At 39.0% G+C, this 14,813-nt stretch overlaps 1 protein-coding gene across 3 annotated transcripts in view; it reads left to right on the top strand.

Moving 5' to 3' along the window:
* KDM4C (lysine demethylase 4C) overlaps positions 1–14,813 on the top strand; it is a 381,686-nt gene that overhangs the window by 304,819 nt on the left and 62,054 nt on the right. For all 3 annotated transcript variants that reach the window (XM_045840410.1, XM_045840409.1, XM_045840411.1), the window contains one exon: positions 13,513–13,698. In XM_045840410.1, the coding sequence (XP_045696366.1) occupies positions 13,513–13,698 (186 nt within the window). The remainder of the gene's footprint in view (positions 1–13,512; positions 13,699–14,813) is intronic.

Raw genomic sequence — 14,813 nt, 5'->3', positions numbered from 1 at the left:
AAATGAGTTTGACATTCCTAGTATAGACTATGGATCTCTTTTCAGAAAAAAAAAATGGTTTTAAATATTTAAAATAAAATACACAGGGTTACAAAGGAAACAATAATATTGAAATACACTTAATATTTTTAAAATCTGTGGCCCTGACTGGAGTAGCTCAGTGGATTGAGCGCTGGCCTACAAACCACAGAGTTGCTGATTAGATTACCAGTCAGGGCACTTGCCTGGTTGTGGGCCAGGTCCCAGTAGGGGGCGCATGGGAGGCAACCGCACACTAATGTTTCTCTCCCTTTCTACCTCCTTTCCCCTGTCTAAAAATAAAATAAATAAAATCTTTAAAAATATATTTTTAAAATTTGTGATATGGCAATGTTCTTTTCCATCAGTGCATGTGGCAAATCCATAATTATATAGTTTCTGAGTAATTATGAGCATAAGTATTTTGAAACTATCTGTGGATCTGAATGTGAAAGGGAGGAGGGCCTGGGTGGTTGAGGAATTTCACATCCGATGGTCCCTCTTATCTGGATAAAGGAAGAGATTCGGTTGTTTCTAGAATGTGAGGAGTTGGGCTGGGGTTGAAGTGACAAGGTTTGGGGATGTAGAGGGCAACATAGGTTAGCCTTTGCTGTGTCTCAGTTACTGTGTAAAACCTCTTATATAGCTTATCCCATTTATCCCTGAGAACAGCTTTATGAAGGGGAGTTGCTGTTTTCATCTTTACTTGACCAGTGTGGCAACTAAGCTTAGAGAAATTACCCACAAATAGACCATTGAAACAATATTAACCATTTACCAACCCTCAAAGGAAGTCTCCTTAATAATCCAGATGCAATGTCCTGATTCGTAAAGCAATGTGAGGCCACACTGGGGACAGCGTTAGAATTCAGTCCCAAACCTTTGACCAGAGCCTGTTTTACCACCTTTGTCCACTCCTAAATTGGGAAAGATAAAAGAATTTCTAAGTGACCCTATCACTTGACTTGTAAACCCCAAATTTGTGTTATCTAGAAGACAAATCCCCAAACTCAACTGGCAGTTTTTCTCCTGAAGCAACTGTCTTAGACACCTGAACCAAGTAAAGCAGTGGTTAGGGGCTGTAGGAGGAGGGATGGACACTGGACCAGACAGTCTGTGTTCACACAGGGGACCATACTGTGAGTTGGCTATTCAGGCCCACAGTTATCTCTACCAGAGAGGTTCTTCCTCTGAAAGGTCACCTGGGACACACCTGCTCTTCATTGACTTTATAGCAGCAGTCTCCAACCTTTTTGGCACCAGGGAAAGGTTTGGCAACCTTTCTTGGAAGACAGTCTTCCCATGGACCCAGATCGGGGGGCTGGGGGGAGGGGTGTGTGTGTTGGGGGTAGGGGGATGGTTTTGGGATCATTCAAGCACATAACGTTTAAGCTCACCCCTTGCTGTGAGGCCATTTCCTAAGAGGAACTGGGGCTTGGGAACCCCTGCTTTATAGTTTTTCGTCACTGCTTCCTCAGTTTTATTTGGAGACATATGATGCCAGGGTATTTTAATTTAGGCATTAATTTTCTCAGCGTGGTCTGCTGCTGGCATAATTAAAAGACAAGAGGCAAAGAGGCTGGGGCAAGCCGCAGACAGAACAATTCATGGGTGGTGGTTGCTAATAAGCTTAAGATGTATTCAGAGGCCTTGGGACTCTTCTGGTGTTCAGACCTGAAAGCACATCCCAGCATAGCAGCTTGTACAGTTATCAAAGAAAAATCGTGAGGTCTCTTTATTTTATCTTTTACTGACCGTTCAAGTAAGTACCATTCACCAAGATAAGTATATGCAGCAGGGATGTATGAAAATGTTCATTTAAACCATTAAAAATATCTGTGGAAAGTTGGATAAGAGGAGGTGCTTAAAATCTAACATGTGGGATTCAGTTCCTTCCTTGCAGATTAGCAAATGGGAGGTGCACTTACTGTTTAGTCCCCAACCTCACCAGTAAATGCAGTTTTAATAAAGACACTGAAAACAGGGATTTGAGAAACCATATACACCTCTCAAAAAACATTGAACAAAACAGCACTGTAGCTTTCATGGGGTTGGATGTTTGTTTGCATTGTATCAAAATAAATAGTACTAAGGATAATTAGTCTTTATCTTTGATTTACTTTGTGTTTTTGGTCTTCAGGCTCGATGCTTTGGGCCTTCAGGCTCGATGCCAGAAATTAATAGAAATGTATCCTTATACATGATTTGATAATGTTAATAGCAAATCATATGTGATATTAATAATAAATAAAGATTTTTTTGGTCTGTCCTTGGAACAATAGAAAGTTTATAAGCCAGCCTTCCTAAATCATGTCAAATAGGAAAATTGTATTTCTTTTTAATAGTTGGACAAATGTCCAATTTATCAGGAGATCCCTCCTGATTTTTACCCACTACACATGGGTTTGGGGACCACCCATTCAGTGTCTCTGCCTCTCTGCCTCTCTGCCCCTCCTACCCATCTAGATGAATTTGACTTTTTAAATTTCTTGGTTGTCAGACTTCAATACAGCTCAGTTTTTTACAATTCTGGGGAATAGTTGTTTTATAGTTTAGTTGTAATTTTTGCTGTGGTTGTGCAAGGAGGTGAGCTGTGTTTACCTATGCCTTCATCTTGAACAGAAGTAAAAAATAGAGTTTAGAAGTTCTCCTAAGTTATAAGTAACTTCACAAATCTGAGTAATTTTTATAGGGAAAGAGCACACACATCAGTGAATTTAGCAGGGCCTAGTTTTACCAAAAAGGACAGAGTGCCTTTTTTTAAAGTAAATAATTCAGTAGTTCTGAGTTCTGTTTAAATGCTTTATTCAGGGAGAGTAAGAATTTTTGTTTGAGCTCTTGTAAACAGTAATTTCAAATAATGAAATTTCCTCTAGGAAACAGGTGCTCTTTAATATTAAGAAATTAAAATGCAAATACAAAAGTGCTTAGGGAATATTTACTTTGTGGTTTAGACTTGCTCTCCCTGCCCATCAGCTGAAAGATGTTTAGTGACAATAAGTGCTCAAGAAGATTTGTTCTAAAGCTTGCTATGTGCTGTAATTGTATACCCTCTTCACCCTTTACATTTGAAATAAACTTGAAATGATGGAACCCAAACCCGCTTTTAGAGAAGAGTGATTGATTTTTCTCAGCATCAATAACGTTGCCTGTTTTGTGATTCAGTAAATATTGCTATTAGTGAAATGTCTCTTTAACATGAGATTGTGATGTTGCCTTTAATACTTTATTTACAAATGCTGTTTTTTTATGTCTGTTTTTCCTACCTGACATCCAGGTAGGAAGTGCAGATGGGTAGCTCTGGGGATGTGGGGTGAGGTGGGGTAGGGTTTAGGGAAGAACGCAGGAAGCTTTCAGGAGCTGGCCTGTTTCCCCCACACCCTGCTCACTCCTTCCTTCACTTGTGTTTGTTCCTGCCATGTTATTTGTGCCGTTCCTGTGACTTGCCCTTGGGCCTGTGCTGAACTAGAATCCATACTGGGATCTGACTTCCCAGTCCATGCTTCTAACTGCTATGAAATACTGTCTAATATAGTAAGGAACAGGGTTATCTGGTCAGGGTACTAACCAGATAGGTACCTTAGATTACAAGATGAGTAGAATTTGTCCAGCCCCAAAGGAGCTAAAGATAGTCAAGCAAAGACATGTTTGGCCAAACAGGCATTCTTAGCCAAAGGTCATTCTGATTTTCTGTGTGGGCTGCTCTGCAGAGTTGCTTTGTTGCCTGAGGTTCAAACCTAATCCACTCAGAAAAATTTAATAAAATAGTAGTCCCGTTTTTCATCGAAAAATTATCTACCACTACTAATCCATCATTGTCCTTTCACCTTGGCAAATGAAAGTGAGATGTGTGTCAGGGTCCTGTTGTCCAAGGTCTTCTGAGATACTGCCTTTCTAGCCTGTCATCCCTTGTCTATGCTCACATTTCTTAACTCGTTTTTGCCTGTGGTTTTCCACTTGTGAGCTTTGCTACATTCATCTAGAGTGTCCTTCCTCATTCCTCATTCTACCACATGTGTGTTGGCTAAAACCTGCTAGTTCTTCAAGATGAGCTCAGAATCAACCCACCGTTGTTGACCTCCCGGGTTCTCTCAAGCCCTGCTGGGTAACCTTTCCAAGCCATGTGGCAGATCCTATGTCCTTGCTGCTGAAGGCTCAGCCAGTGTGCAGCATGTCCCCAGCACTCTCCAAGACAGTGTCTGACGTGGTGCAGGAATGTTCCACATAGCCTCTGAACTAAAAGAAATTAATTAGGGGAAACTTTTGACTTTGGAGAAACCCCATTTCACTTTATTGCAGGTTCTCAGTAGCCAGACTAATGGATCTGACCCAGCAGTACCTGGACTTGATAGCTTGTGGCCCTCTGTTCTGAGTGGTACACAGGTAACCTCCCAGACCTTTCCTGCCATATGACCCAAGCTGTTCACATATAATCATATCTACTTCCTTGTTTTGCATTTGATGCACCTTAAGTGGCTGTCATGAAGTTGATTCTTTTCCAGGTGTTCTCAGTAGAATAGTAGAAGTGCTGGGGTAGAGGTAGGGAAGTAACTGAGGCGCACATGCTGGCCTCACCTTTGTTCAGCTAGTCCAACCCTCTGTCCTTGCAAATCCAGCAGCACTCTTATCTTGCTTATCATAATTACCACTGCAATGTCTTTGTTACAGCTACTTTTGTATGCCATATTAAGCTCCTTGAATATATGGATTGTGTATTTATTTTTGTTTTTCCTTTCACATTTTGTATAATGCTTTTTATATATAAAATATTTAATTAGTATTAAAATGGCTAAAAGAATGAATTAACACATAATGAAACAAGCATTCCTTTAGTCAATGGCTATTTATTGAGCACCTGCTATGTACAGTCAGTGTCCTAGTGCAAGGATTAAGAGATTTCTCCAGAAAGAGTCCTCTTTTGTGATCTTCCCTATGGTGTATCTGCTCATCCAAAATGAAAGGAAGTGTGATTGGGCTGTTGATATAGTATATTTCAAGAGTCATTTGTAAATTTGTCAGTTTCTGTTTGAAGTACTATGTAGCCTTTCCAGTGCTAGAATTGTTTTGTGATTCGTATTTAGCAGGTCTCAGGGCTGGGAATGACTCTCTAGCCTTGTTTTGAGTGAGTGCAGCCTTCTCTCCAACCCTTGCCATCTCCGCCCATTTCTCTAGCTCTACCTCTTGGCCTAGCTGAGCTTATTCCTCCGCCCTTTCCTCTTCAGCCTGCTACTTGACTTTTTCTTAGCTTCTCACCTTTTGCAATGTGAATTTTACCAAACAAAAAGCAATGAGATAAATGGCTTCTGATACATATCATAAATAAGGATTTAATTTAATACACAGCATCAAGAGCCATTTATTTTAATGCTTTGAACTTAAAGTATAGAAATAACTTTTCTTGGGGGATATGTGGAGAGACAGAGGGCTTATCATATTATGAGCTGAGGCATACTTATTCAGAATTGAGCTTTACTCGTGTCATTTCATGGCGTCTCCTAATTGGATGATTGAGATCAGAACAATTCTGTGTGGCTAAAGTGGTGTGAGACTACATATAAATTGCTGTCTCTCACAAAAGGAATACAAACCCTGCAGGGTCTGTATTCCTTGGACGTGGGTTTTCAATGTTCTCCTTTTAGTCTCTCTCCTGCTGCTCTTTAGCCTCCTGGATAAACTGATTTTTCTTGTTATTAGTCTTTCTCTGCTGCTTCTGAGCCAGCTGATGCATTCTGCTTTCCTTTGGTAAAGTTCTTTGCATGTCTCTTTCCCCCTGTACTGGAAGCTCCTTGCTGTAGAACTCAAAACAGTATCATATAGGTGTCCCCCACAGCACTGACCAATATTGGCACTTGAGTGATTGACTTATTAGTAAATACTGATGAGCAGAAAATAAATTTTCTGAGTTAAAAAAAAGATTCTGCTTTAAAACCTGTATTAAAGACTTGGAGCAAAATGAAGCTTTCAATCCTCAGTCCTTTGACTTGTCCAGCATTATTCCCTGTGTGAGTTGGGAATGTTAGCTTGCTGTGTAGTGCTTGAAGGAACAAGTGTCTGGAGAGCAAAAGGAAAAAGGAGTTAGCTAATATAGCACTATCATTAGTTTATTTGTCTGATAAGGAAGCACTAATTAAAATAAAAGGCATTTGTGCCTGTTTTGGAATTACCTGCCTATTTATGGAAGAAAAAAGAAACATGAAATTGGCAAAACAACAGTAAAATTATACCACAAATCATATTAAAAAGAAAAAAAGGAAGGGGATGTGCTTTGAACCTCCAACTCCTTCACAGCTCATCATTTCTTGATGCCCTTTGCCAAGCTGTGTGCTCAAGGAATCTAATGATACACAAAGCCTCATTGCTAGATACTTCATTAATTCCTCAACCCATTAGGAGCCTTAATGGCCTATGCTACTGGAATAAGTATGGAAATCCAGTCCTCCAAGAAAGTACAGTGCTCTATAAATCATATGCGCCTGAGGATTCTCTCATTCCTTGACACAGATGGATGAGAAACATTGTACTTCCTGAATTCCCTTATAGTATAGTGGCTCTCAGAATAATGGACACTCTTAAACTCTCCAACTCAGTAGTTCTCAAAATGTAGCCCCTGGATCAGCATCATCAGCATAACTGGGAACTTGTTAAAAATGCAAATTCAATGCCCCCCTCCTCCATACAGAAACTCTGGGTATGGGGCCAGCATTCTGTTTTAAGAAGGGCCCCCAGTCATTCCGAAGTGCTCTAATATCCTTGTGGCATACTATATAATGAGGGGTCTTTTTTCACTGTTGAGGATATAGATAAGAGGCCTGTAACTTGACAAAATGTCTTGACTGGATTCAGTTTAATTCAGTAGACATTGACTGAGCAGCTGTTATATCTCAGGCATGCTTTCCAGGAAACTGTAAAGGTGAATGACACTTTAAAGTCACTCTTAGTGTCATCTGTGCCAGCATTTTCCTGGTATGCTTGTTGGTCTCCCTGGACGTCAGCCCTTCCTGGACTTTGTGCTGAAGTACCCAGAGTGATAGTTCTCTGGGCTGCCTCATTTGACTTCTAAGACCTCCTTAGTAATTGCCATCCAGAAATTGGCTCCCCATCCCTTTTCACTGTCACCTCAGTGAACTGTAGGAAGAATGGCCCTGTCTTTCTGAACCTTCCCTACTTTTAAATGCCCCGTAATCTTACTGTTTACCAGCTCTCAACTATCCCCATCTTTCTAGAAATTGGTATCAACCTCTACACTCATCCATTTTTAGACTTAGGCAGCTGCTAGAGAGGTTCTTTCCCACAGAAGACAGACTGTCCAAGCCTGACCTTGAGCTAAATAGAGTGGTTCTATTCAGAGGAAGATACAGAATCTCTGTCAATGAGTAACGAGTAAAAAAACATTCAAAATTTACCTTCTTCCTAATAGCCACTTTCCTAGCCATCCTTTACTCACTGTTCTTTGTCTTCATATTTCCACAGCTTCTGTCAGCATAAGAAACATCCAAATCTATAGTGGGTGTTTATGAGTGTATTTGAGCCAAACTGACGACAACTGCTGGGAAGCAAAATCTCAATGGATTGAGAAAGTCCTCTGGGGAATGGAAGTTTTACAATTTATTTTACATAGGTTACTATCAAAGGAGGTGGGAGAAAGTGAAGTGGGGAAATCTCTGAGATTGGATAAAAAGTAAAATGAAGAGAAAAATACTATTTTACATGGGTGGGTGTAGGATGATTGCCAATTAATATTTACAGCACATAGAGATGGTATTGGGGTAACAAGTTATGGTGGGAGATGGTGCCCTGAGGGGTCTGGAAAAAAAGGGGGTACTCGGACATTCCAAAGGCATTTATTGTAGATGCAAAAGGATAGTAGACAGGCTCATTCAAGGGAAAGATTGCCCTTTGTCAAGGAAGATAGCAGCCTAGGACATGACTACCCACCATGACTCATCTTCAGTTGGGAAGTTTTAATTTCAGACCGTCCTATGTGGTTACTTTTGGTCTATCTACCTTGCTGCCAGAATGATCTTTATTACTCATTTTATCATTTCACAGCTTAGTAACTTTAAATATGTGCCCCTGGCCTATAGCAGGGGTCAGTAAACTAAAGCCTGTGTTTGTTATAAATAAAGTTTTATTGGAACATAGCTATACCTATTATTTGTGGATTATCTCTGGCTTCTCTTATAAGACCATGGCAGAACTGAGTAGTTGCAACTGGGATTGTATGTCACATAAGCATAAAATATGTATTTATTAGCTGGTACTTCAAGAAAAAGTTTGCTAACCCTGGTGATATATTTGGTCTTAGTTCTATTAATTTACAGTGTACTTTCTTTTTGCTTGCATTTGTTCTCTGTTTCTGTTTATTTCCTTTTATGTCTTTTTTTGAATTTATTTTTTCTTATTCTGTTTTTGTTTTCACATGATTAATTAGTATTTTCACCCTTTTCCCAGACAATTTAAGAATGCTTGAATATTTCAAACTTCATTTTTATCAGTTCCTCCTTATATGCTATTATTATCGTCTATTTAAATTCTATATTTAAAATCCAAAAGACATTACCATTATTACATATAAAATTGATATTCATTTAGCTTTGTCCATGTATTTAGCACTTTGGTTGCTTTTTCACTTCTAGATGCATTTCTGATTCTTCAATGCTGAAAAAAATTTTAAAAATCTTAATGTTTGCCTTTACATTTGAATGATAATTAGGCTGGATATAGACCAAATTTAATTTTCCTATAGAAGTTGAAAGACATTGTTTCACTGTTTTTTAGCATTCCTTGTTGTAGATTAGAGATCTGATGATAATCTGGTTTTTCTCTTCTCTGGAAGATTTTGGGATTTTTTTTCTTTTTTCTTTGGAGGCCTAGGATGTTCATTTTTAGGTGATTTTTAAAAAATTAATCTCACCTGGTAGGCCTTTTTCAGGTCTGAAAACTTTCTGTTATTTTCTCTTTCCGTTCCTCTAGAACACCTTTTAGAAAGATAAGAGAACATCTGGATTGCTTCTGCATACTGTTTAGCATTTGTGTTCCATTTTTCTTCTTTTTGATATTTTCTTCTATGTTCTATACAATCTCTAGGCTCCATCTTCCAGTTTCTAATCTGATCTTCAGTGAGATCCATTCCAATATTCAGCACATCTTGATTTTTTTATACTAATATTTGTAAATTCTCAGAGGTGATTATATAGTAGTTACTGTTTTTTTAAATTGATGGGACATATTTTAGAATCTCTTTCATAATCTATACTGTGCCTCTTTTAAACTCATCTTCTTTTTCCACTTACCTGACTCCTTAACTCAGATATTCTTCTGTTTGTTAATGATGACACCTTTATTTCATGGCATTGGTTTTCCTCAAATGTTTGTGATTTTTAAAGTACCTGTTGGTACTTTAGTTATACTTCTCTGGTGTGCTTGTTCTTTCCTCAGCCCAGTGAGAACCCACTTGTCTTGTTGAATGATGTGTTGGACACCGGACTTGGATTCAGGTCAAATCAGATTATCTGATGTGCTGCTGATATTGGGGGCAGGCAGGGAAATGGGACTCAACCAGGTAGTTTGTCTTTAAGATATTTGCTTCCACTCTTGGCATTGGTCATGCCACAACTGTCCCTGAGACACCTACTGATAGCTTTTTGCTGGGAATCTGCTTCTTGGAGTTAGTCACACCCTTTTTTGTTAGTGTTATTATGGCTTCTTTCTTTTTCCTATATTTTTTTTTAGTACCAACATAAATATTTATTTAGAATGAGAAAATAGTTATGATATAATATATATTAAAATGCTGAAAAAACCATAACTATTACAGAATTCTGAAAAGCAACCATATTTTTATAAATTAATTGCCTAACAGGCCTCTTCATTAATTCATTTATTTGGGGTTGTTGAATTAGTGGTCTTAAAAGAATCTCATTTAATACTAGGACATCCTAAGGGATATTTAATTAAAAATAAAGTTTGAGCCCTAGCTCCTGTGGCTCAGTAGATTGAGCACTGGCCTGTGAACCAAAGGGTCAGTGGTTCAATTCCCAGTCAGGGCACATGCCTGGGTTGCAAGCCAGGTCCCCAGTAGGGGGTGTGTGAAAAAGGCAACCACACATTGATGTTTTTCTCCCTCCCTTTCTCCGTCCCTTCCCCTCACTAAAAATAAATAAATAAAATATTTAAAAAAGATTTGAGGTTGATATGTGTATCTATAAAGGGCATTTCATTTCTCCAGGTTACAAAGATGTTACCTTTGGTAGTTTCTGCCAGGTATACATGTCTAAATTATAGCAGAAACCTCAGCTAGACTTACCTCAGACATGACTAGCTATCAGAAGTGACCATTCATTCAAAAAGTATCTTCTTCCTATTTCTTTATTTAGGGTTTGGGGCTAGATGGATGGTAGCCAGGACTGAGCCACCCGTCTTGGTCCAATCAGTTAAGTTTCTTTAAAGCCTTCTTCTCAGTCTTGCCCCTTAGCATAACGCGTTGCAGCATTCTAGTTCCATACAGCATTTTGTCCTTACTTCTTTCACAGCACTCTTCCACTGTAACATTTTTAAGAAGTGTCTTAATTGTCCTTCTCCTTGCCTTACTGAATTAAATTCTGTAGCCAAGACAAGTGTAGGTGTCAGATTGGCACAGATGCCTCAGCTAGGACTGGGAATGGGTTTGATAGCAAGTAAGTGAAAATGGGGTATGGAAATACAACAGGTCCTCCAATAAGGTGTCATTTCATTCAAAGTTGTTTCTTTGTAATGTTGATGAGATGCTGTAAGGACTTAACTCTTGTTTATATATATTAGCCTATGGTAACATCTGTTTCGTTGTGCATTATTTTGCTTCAAGTTGTAGAACCGATCAATAACATCAACTGAGGACTTACAGTATTACATGGATGGTACTGCTGGATCCAGAATGGCTTCCCCACTGGGTGTTGTGTAGTCTTTTGTCTCAGCAAGAACCTATTCGATGTTTAAGTCAAATTTCTCAACCTTGTGAATGAACGTCTTCCAAAGCATTGAGTTACAATAACCTATAGAGCAGCAATTTTCAATCTGTTTCATCTCATGGCACATATAAACTGATTTCTAAAATTCTGTGGCATGCCGAAAAATGTGTTACATTGTTTGCCAAGCTGACAAAAAAATAGGTATAATTTTGATTCGCACCTGGTGGTTATCTTTGGGTTGGCTATTGTCATTTTTTTAATTTGACAGTCTAAGGGAGAGGAGATCAGTGCCCCTGACTAAATAGTCAGGTATTGCATGTTTTCAAAGTTCTTGCGGCTCACCGGTTGAAAATGACTAGTCTATAGTTAGGTTGACTTTCTAAGGATACTGGTTCTACCCTCAGAAATGACCACCTCTGGTCTTTCTTGGAAAGGAGGGCACTTCTCTTACTAGATTCCAAGGATTGAATCATCTGGGTTTATATGTATTCTTTCTGTCTCTTTCACCCTTTCTGGAGGGCCTCTGTTTAATGAGGAAGTTAATGGTGGAGAAGGCTGAGAGTTAACTAATTCTTTAATTAGTTACATCATAGTACTCTTTCCCACTCTTAAAATGTCCTATTTAATTAAGAAAATAGGAAACAAGTTGTCCTTTGATACATCTGTTAATATCTAAGTTATTCAAATGCTGACCTCTAAGAGTATGATTAGGCTCTTAAAAGATTGTATGATGATGCCTGGGGCTCCTGATATGAGCTTTGCTATTATATCTGTCATCACATTTCAGATGATTAGAATTTTCAAAAAGATGCCAACATACCAAGAATTACCACGAATGTATTGAAACTGATACTGACAAGATATCAAGATAAGATATTAAATAGTGCTTTTATTGAGATTATAATGGGGTCTTGTTTTAGTTCTATGGTATGTTCTCTCTTTCTGTAATTACTTAATTAGCTAAGCCACATCCCTCCCTCCCCTCTACAGACACGTACAAATACTTAATTGTACCTTAAATTCAGATGTACTTGTATATGAAGATCAGATAAATGCCCAGGATGTAGGACACTTACAGGGACTAGTGAGAAATAATACTGCTCAGATGGGCCATGAAGGACCTTTTATAAGCTTTCCTCTTCCATCCCATGCTGTTGCTTTTTTTCTAGAACATCTTGGAGATAAGGAGAAGCCTTTGAGGAACATTAAACAGGTGGTGATATAGTATTTATGTTATAAAGACATCACTCTGGCAGGTCTGGAGAAGATGAATTGAAAGGAAATGAAACGAAAGACAGAGGTGCCAGTTAGGAGGCCATTACTATTCTGAGCAAGACACTGGGCAGAAACAGAGGCATTGGCAATTGGTATAGATGGGTTAGGGAGAGATCAGAGCAAGATTAAGGTACAGAATCTGTAAGACTGAAGCAACTGATTAGATGTGAAGACAGAGTTAGAAGTTAAGTGCACATTGATCCTTGCAGGTCTGTGATAAAATATTACAGCCCCCAAATGCACTGAGTTTAAGTACCTTTTTTCTAATTACTATTTTTTTTTTTGGTCTTGGGAAGGAAAATGTAGCCATAAAAGAAGAGCAGTTGCACCAGCATTTGACCAGATTGCAGACTTTTTTTATCCTTAGGAATAAAAAGTCAAGCTTTTTGATCATTCTATGTCTTCTTTCTGGACCTAACCTATGTTGTTCTACAACTATGTTTTTCCCTAACCCTCAAGTATTAGTTCACAAATCTTATATTTAGTGAAGCTGTTTTATTTTTCCCTTCTCCCATAACAATTGTACTGATGATGTTTAGTGCTAATTGTATGCAATTTAATTTTCAGATTGTGGTAATCATTATTGCTGTTTTTATTTTCATTCTTTCTTCCTCAGGCATAGTCAGCTATAGATACTCAGCAAAATTATGCCCTTTGGGATGATTTTCAATTTTCTCACTTTGGGAGGCATATTTCTGTGTCAGTCATGAAGAGTTCAGTTTGGATTATTAAACACTTGAACCCCTAGTTTCCACATTGCACCATTTAACACTTTTATATTTTCTTGCAAATGGAAAACTTAGTCCATCTGTGTGCTATTTGGGTATTTTTGAAGACCTCATCTAATTTAGGCAAGTATGTGCCTGTCCTCCAAATCCATATTCTATCTCTTGTTGTACAGAAAGGCCTGCTATGCGGGAAGTAAAGGAGAAGTGGCTTCAGCGTTCATGGGTGCACCCTTGGGCCTTTTCCTCTGCTTTGGAGAACCTTTTCCTTAGGCCTGGAGAACCATGTGCAAAAGGGTGTGGTTTTTTAAACAAAAGAAGCATTTCAACATATGTCTGGTAGTATGTGATCTTAGCACTGTGTTTTCTTGAAAGTATGTAGCTTATATTGCCACAGTTACTCTCACTCCTTGGGCCCCTGGAGGATCAGGACTTGTTGATGTAATAATGAGTTTTCATCATCTGTAATAGCTGTTATTCTGGGAAGTGTGGAAATTTGTTTCATTATAGAGTTCAAATTGATGCTTTTCTATGTTTTAACCCTCCAGAAATGCATCTTCTGTAGACACCGGGTTAAGAAGGTCTCTGGAGCTTGCATCCAGTGTTCCTACGGCCGCTGCCCAGCCTCATTCCACGTCACATGTGCTCATGCTGCTGGAGTGCTGATGGAGCCTGACGATTGGCCATACGTGGTGAACATCACGTGTTTTCGACATAAGGCCAACCCAAATGTGGTAAGGTCTTCTCTCCCTTCCCTGATTCTAAGACTGTGTGAATTTCCTCATAATGTTACTCATTGTTGACATGTCTAGACTTGAGGTGTGGGTTTCTTGAGGGCAGGGATTATACAATATTTTGACTTGTTGTTTGCATAGGACCCATCAGTGTCTGGCATGTGTTAGACACAATAAATATTTCTTGAGTTGAATGAGTGAATGAAAAAGCATAATGATGTTGCCTCTTTTAGTTTTGGATTTGTATATGGCTGCTGAGTGTGGTTTTGCAGACTGTGCACTGCACATAGCCAGAGTGATGGGGAGACCGTGTCTGGGAGGGAGTGATGTGCAAGCACCACCTGAGATTATGCAGTGCTTAATGTACACAGCTGTGCACTATGGCCTTGGGTTTTATTTCATCCCTTCTAGACGAAACAAGAGAGTAACACAGTGAAGCAAGAGGGTGTGGTTGTGCAGAAGTCCAAGATGGAATAAACTAGGGGAAGTATGGAGGCCCTTAGAGGAGTGGGGGCAATGCAGAAAAGCAGAAATGTTGAAGAGAAGTATAGATACCAGTTTTTTCTGCCACTCTGTAAAAGAAGGACCTATAAAAGAAGAGCGGTTCCCTATGTTTGGCAGAAGAGAGTTTGCAACCAAATAGCATGTGAACTTAACTGTAATTCAGTTTACCTGTCCTGAGTGAATGGAATCTTTCCTCTATTTTAATTGCTTAAAAATAGTATGACAGTGTAGAGATGGTTGTTATGCTTTTGTTAGCTTTCCAATTCATGGTAATTGTTTTTGGCTGCCAGTGAGGAGACTAAAACATTATATCGATGCTCAGCTTCACTCACTTACTGCCCTTTGTTATCCCTGGGAGGCTTGGCCACAGACTATTTGCAGCCTAACATGCTTGTCCTATGTCTCTAATAACCTCCTGTGAGTAGCTTGCCAAGTTGTCAGTGTGGACTTGGGGGGCCATGACCCATACACAACAAATCTCCCAGCTTTTTAGTGATTCCTGCAACTTCCATGGGTATCTTGAGAAATACTTGACGCTTGTGGGTTGGGACTCTGCAGTTGTGTGTGAATGTGAGAATGTACAAAAAGATGTCACTGTCTCATCTATCTTA

The sequence above is a fragment of the Phyllostomus hastatus genome, unplaced genomic scaffold, assembly GCF_019186645.2.
Source record: "Phyllostomus hastatus isolate PE091 unplaced genomic scaffold, TTU_PhHast_1.1 phas_contig_34, whole genome shotgun sequence".
Classification (NCBI taxonomy): domain Eukaryota; kingdom Metazoa; phylum Chordata; class Mammalia; order Chiroptera; family Phyllostomidae; genus Phyllostomus; species Phyllostomus hastatus.
The sequence above is the reverse complement of the archived record's forward strand: the minus strand, read 5'-3'. Positions and strand labels throughout refer to the sequence as shown.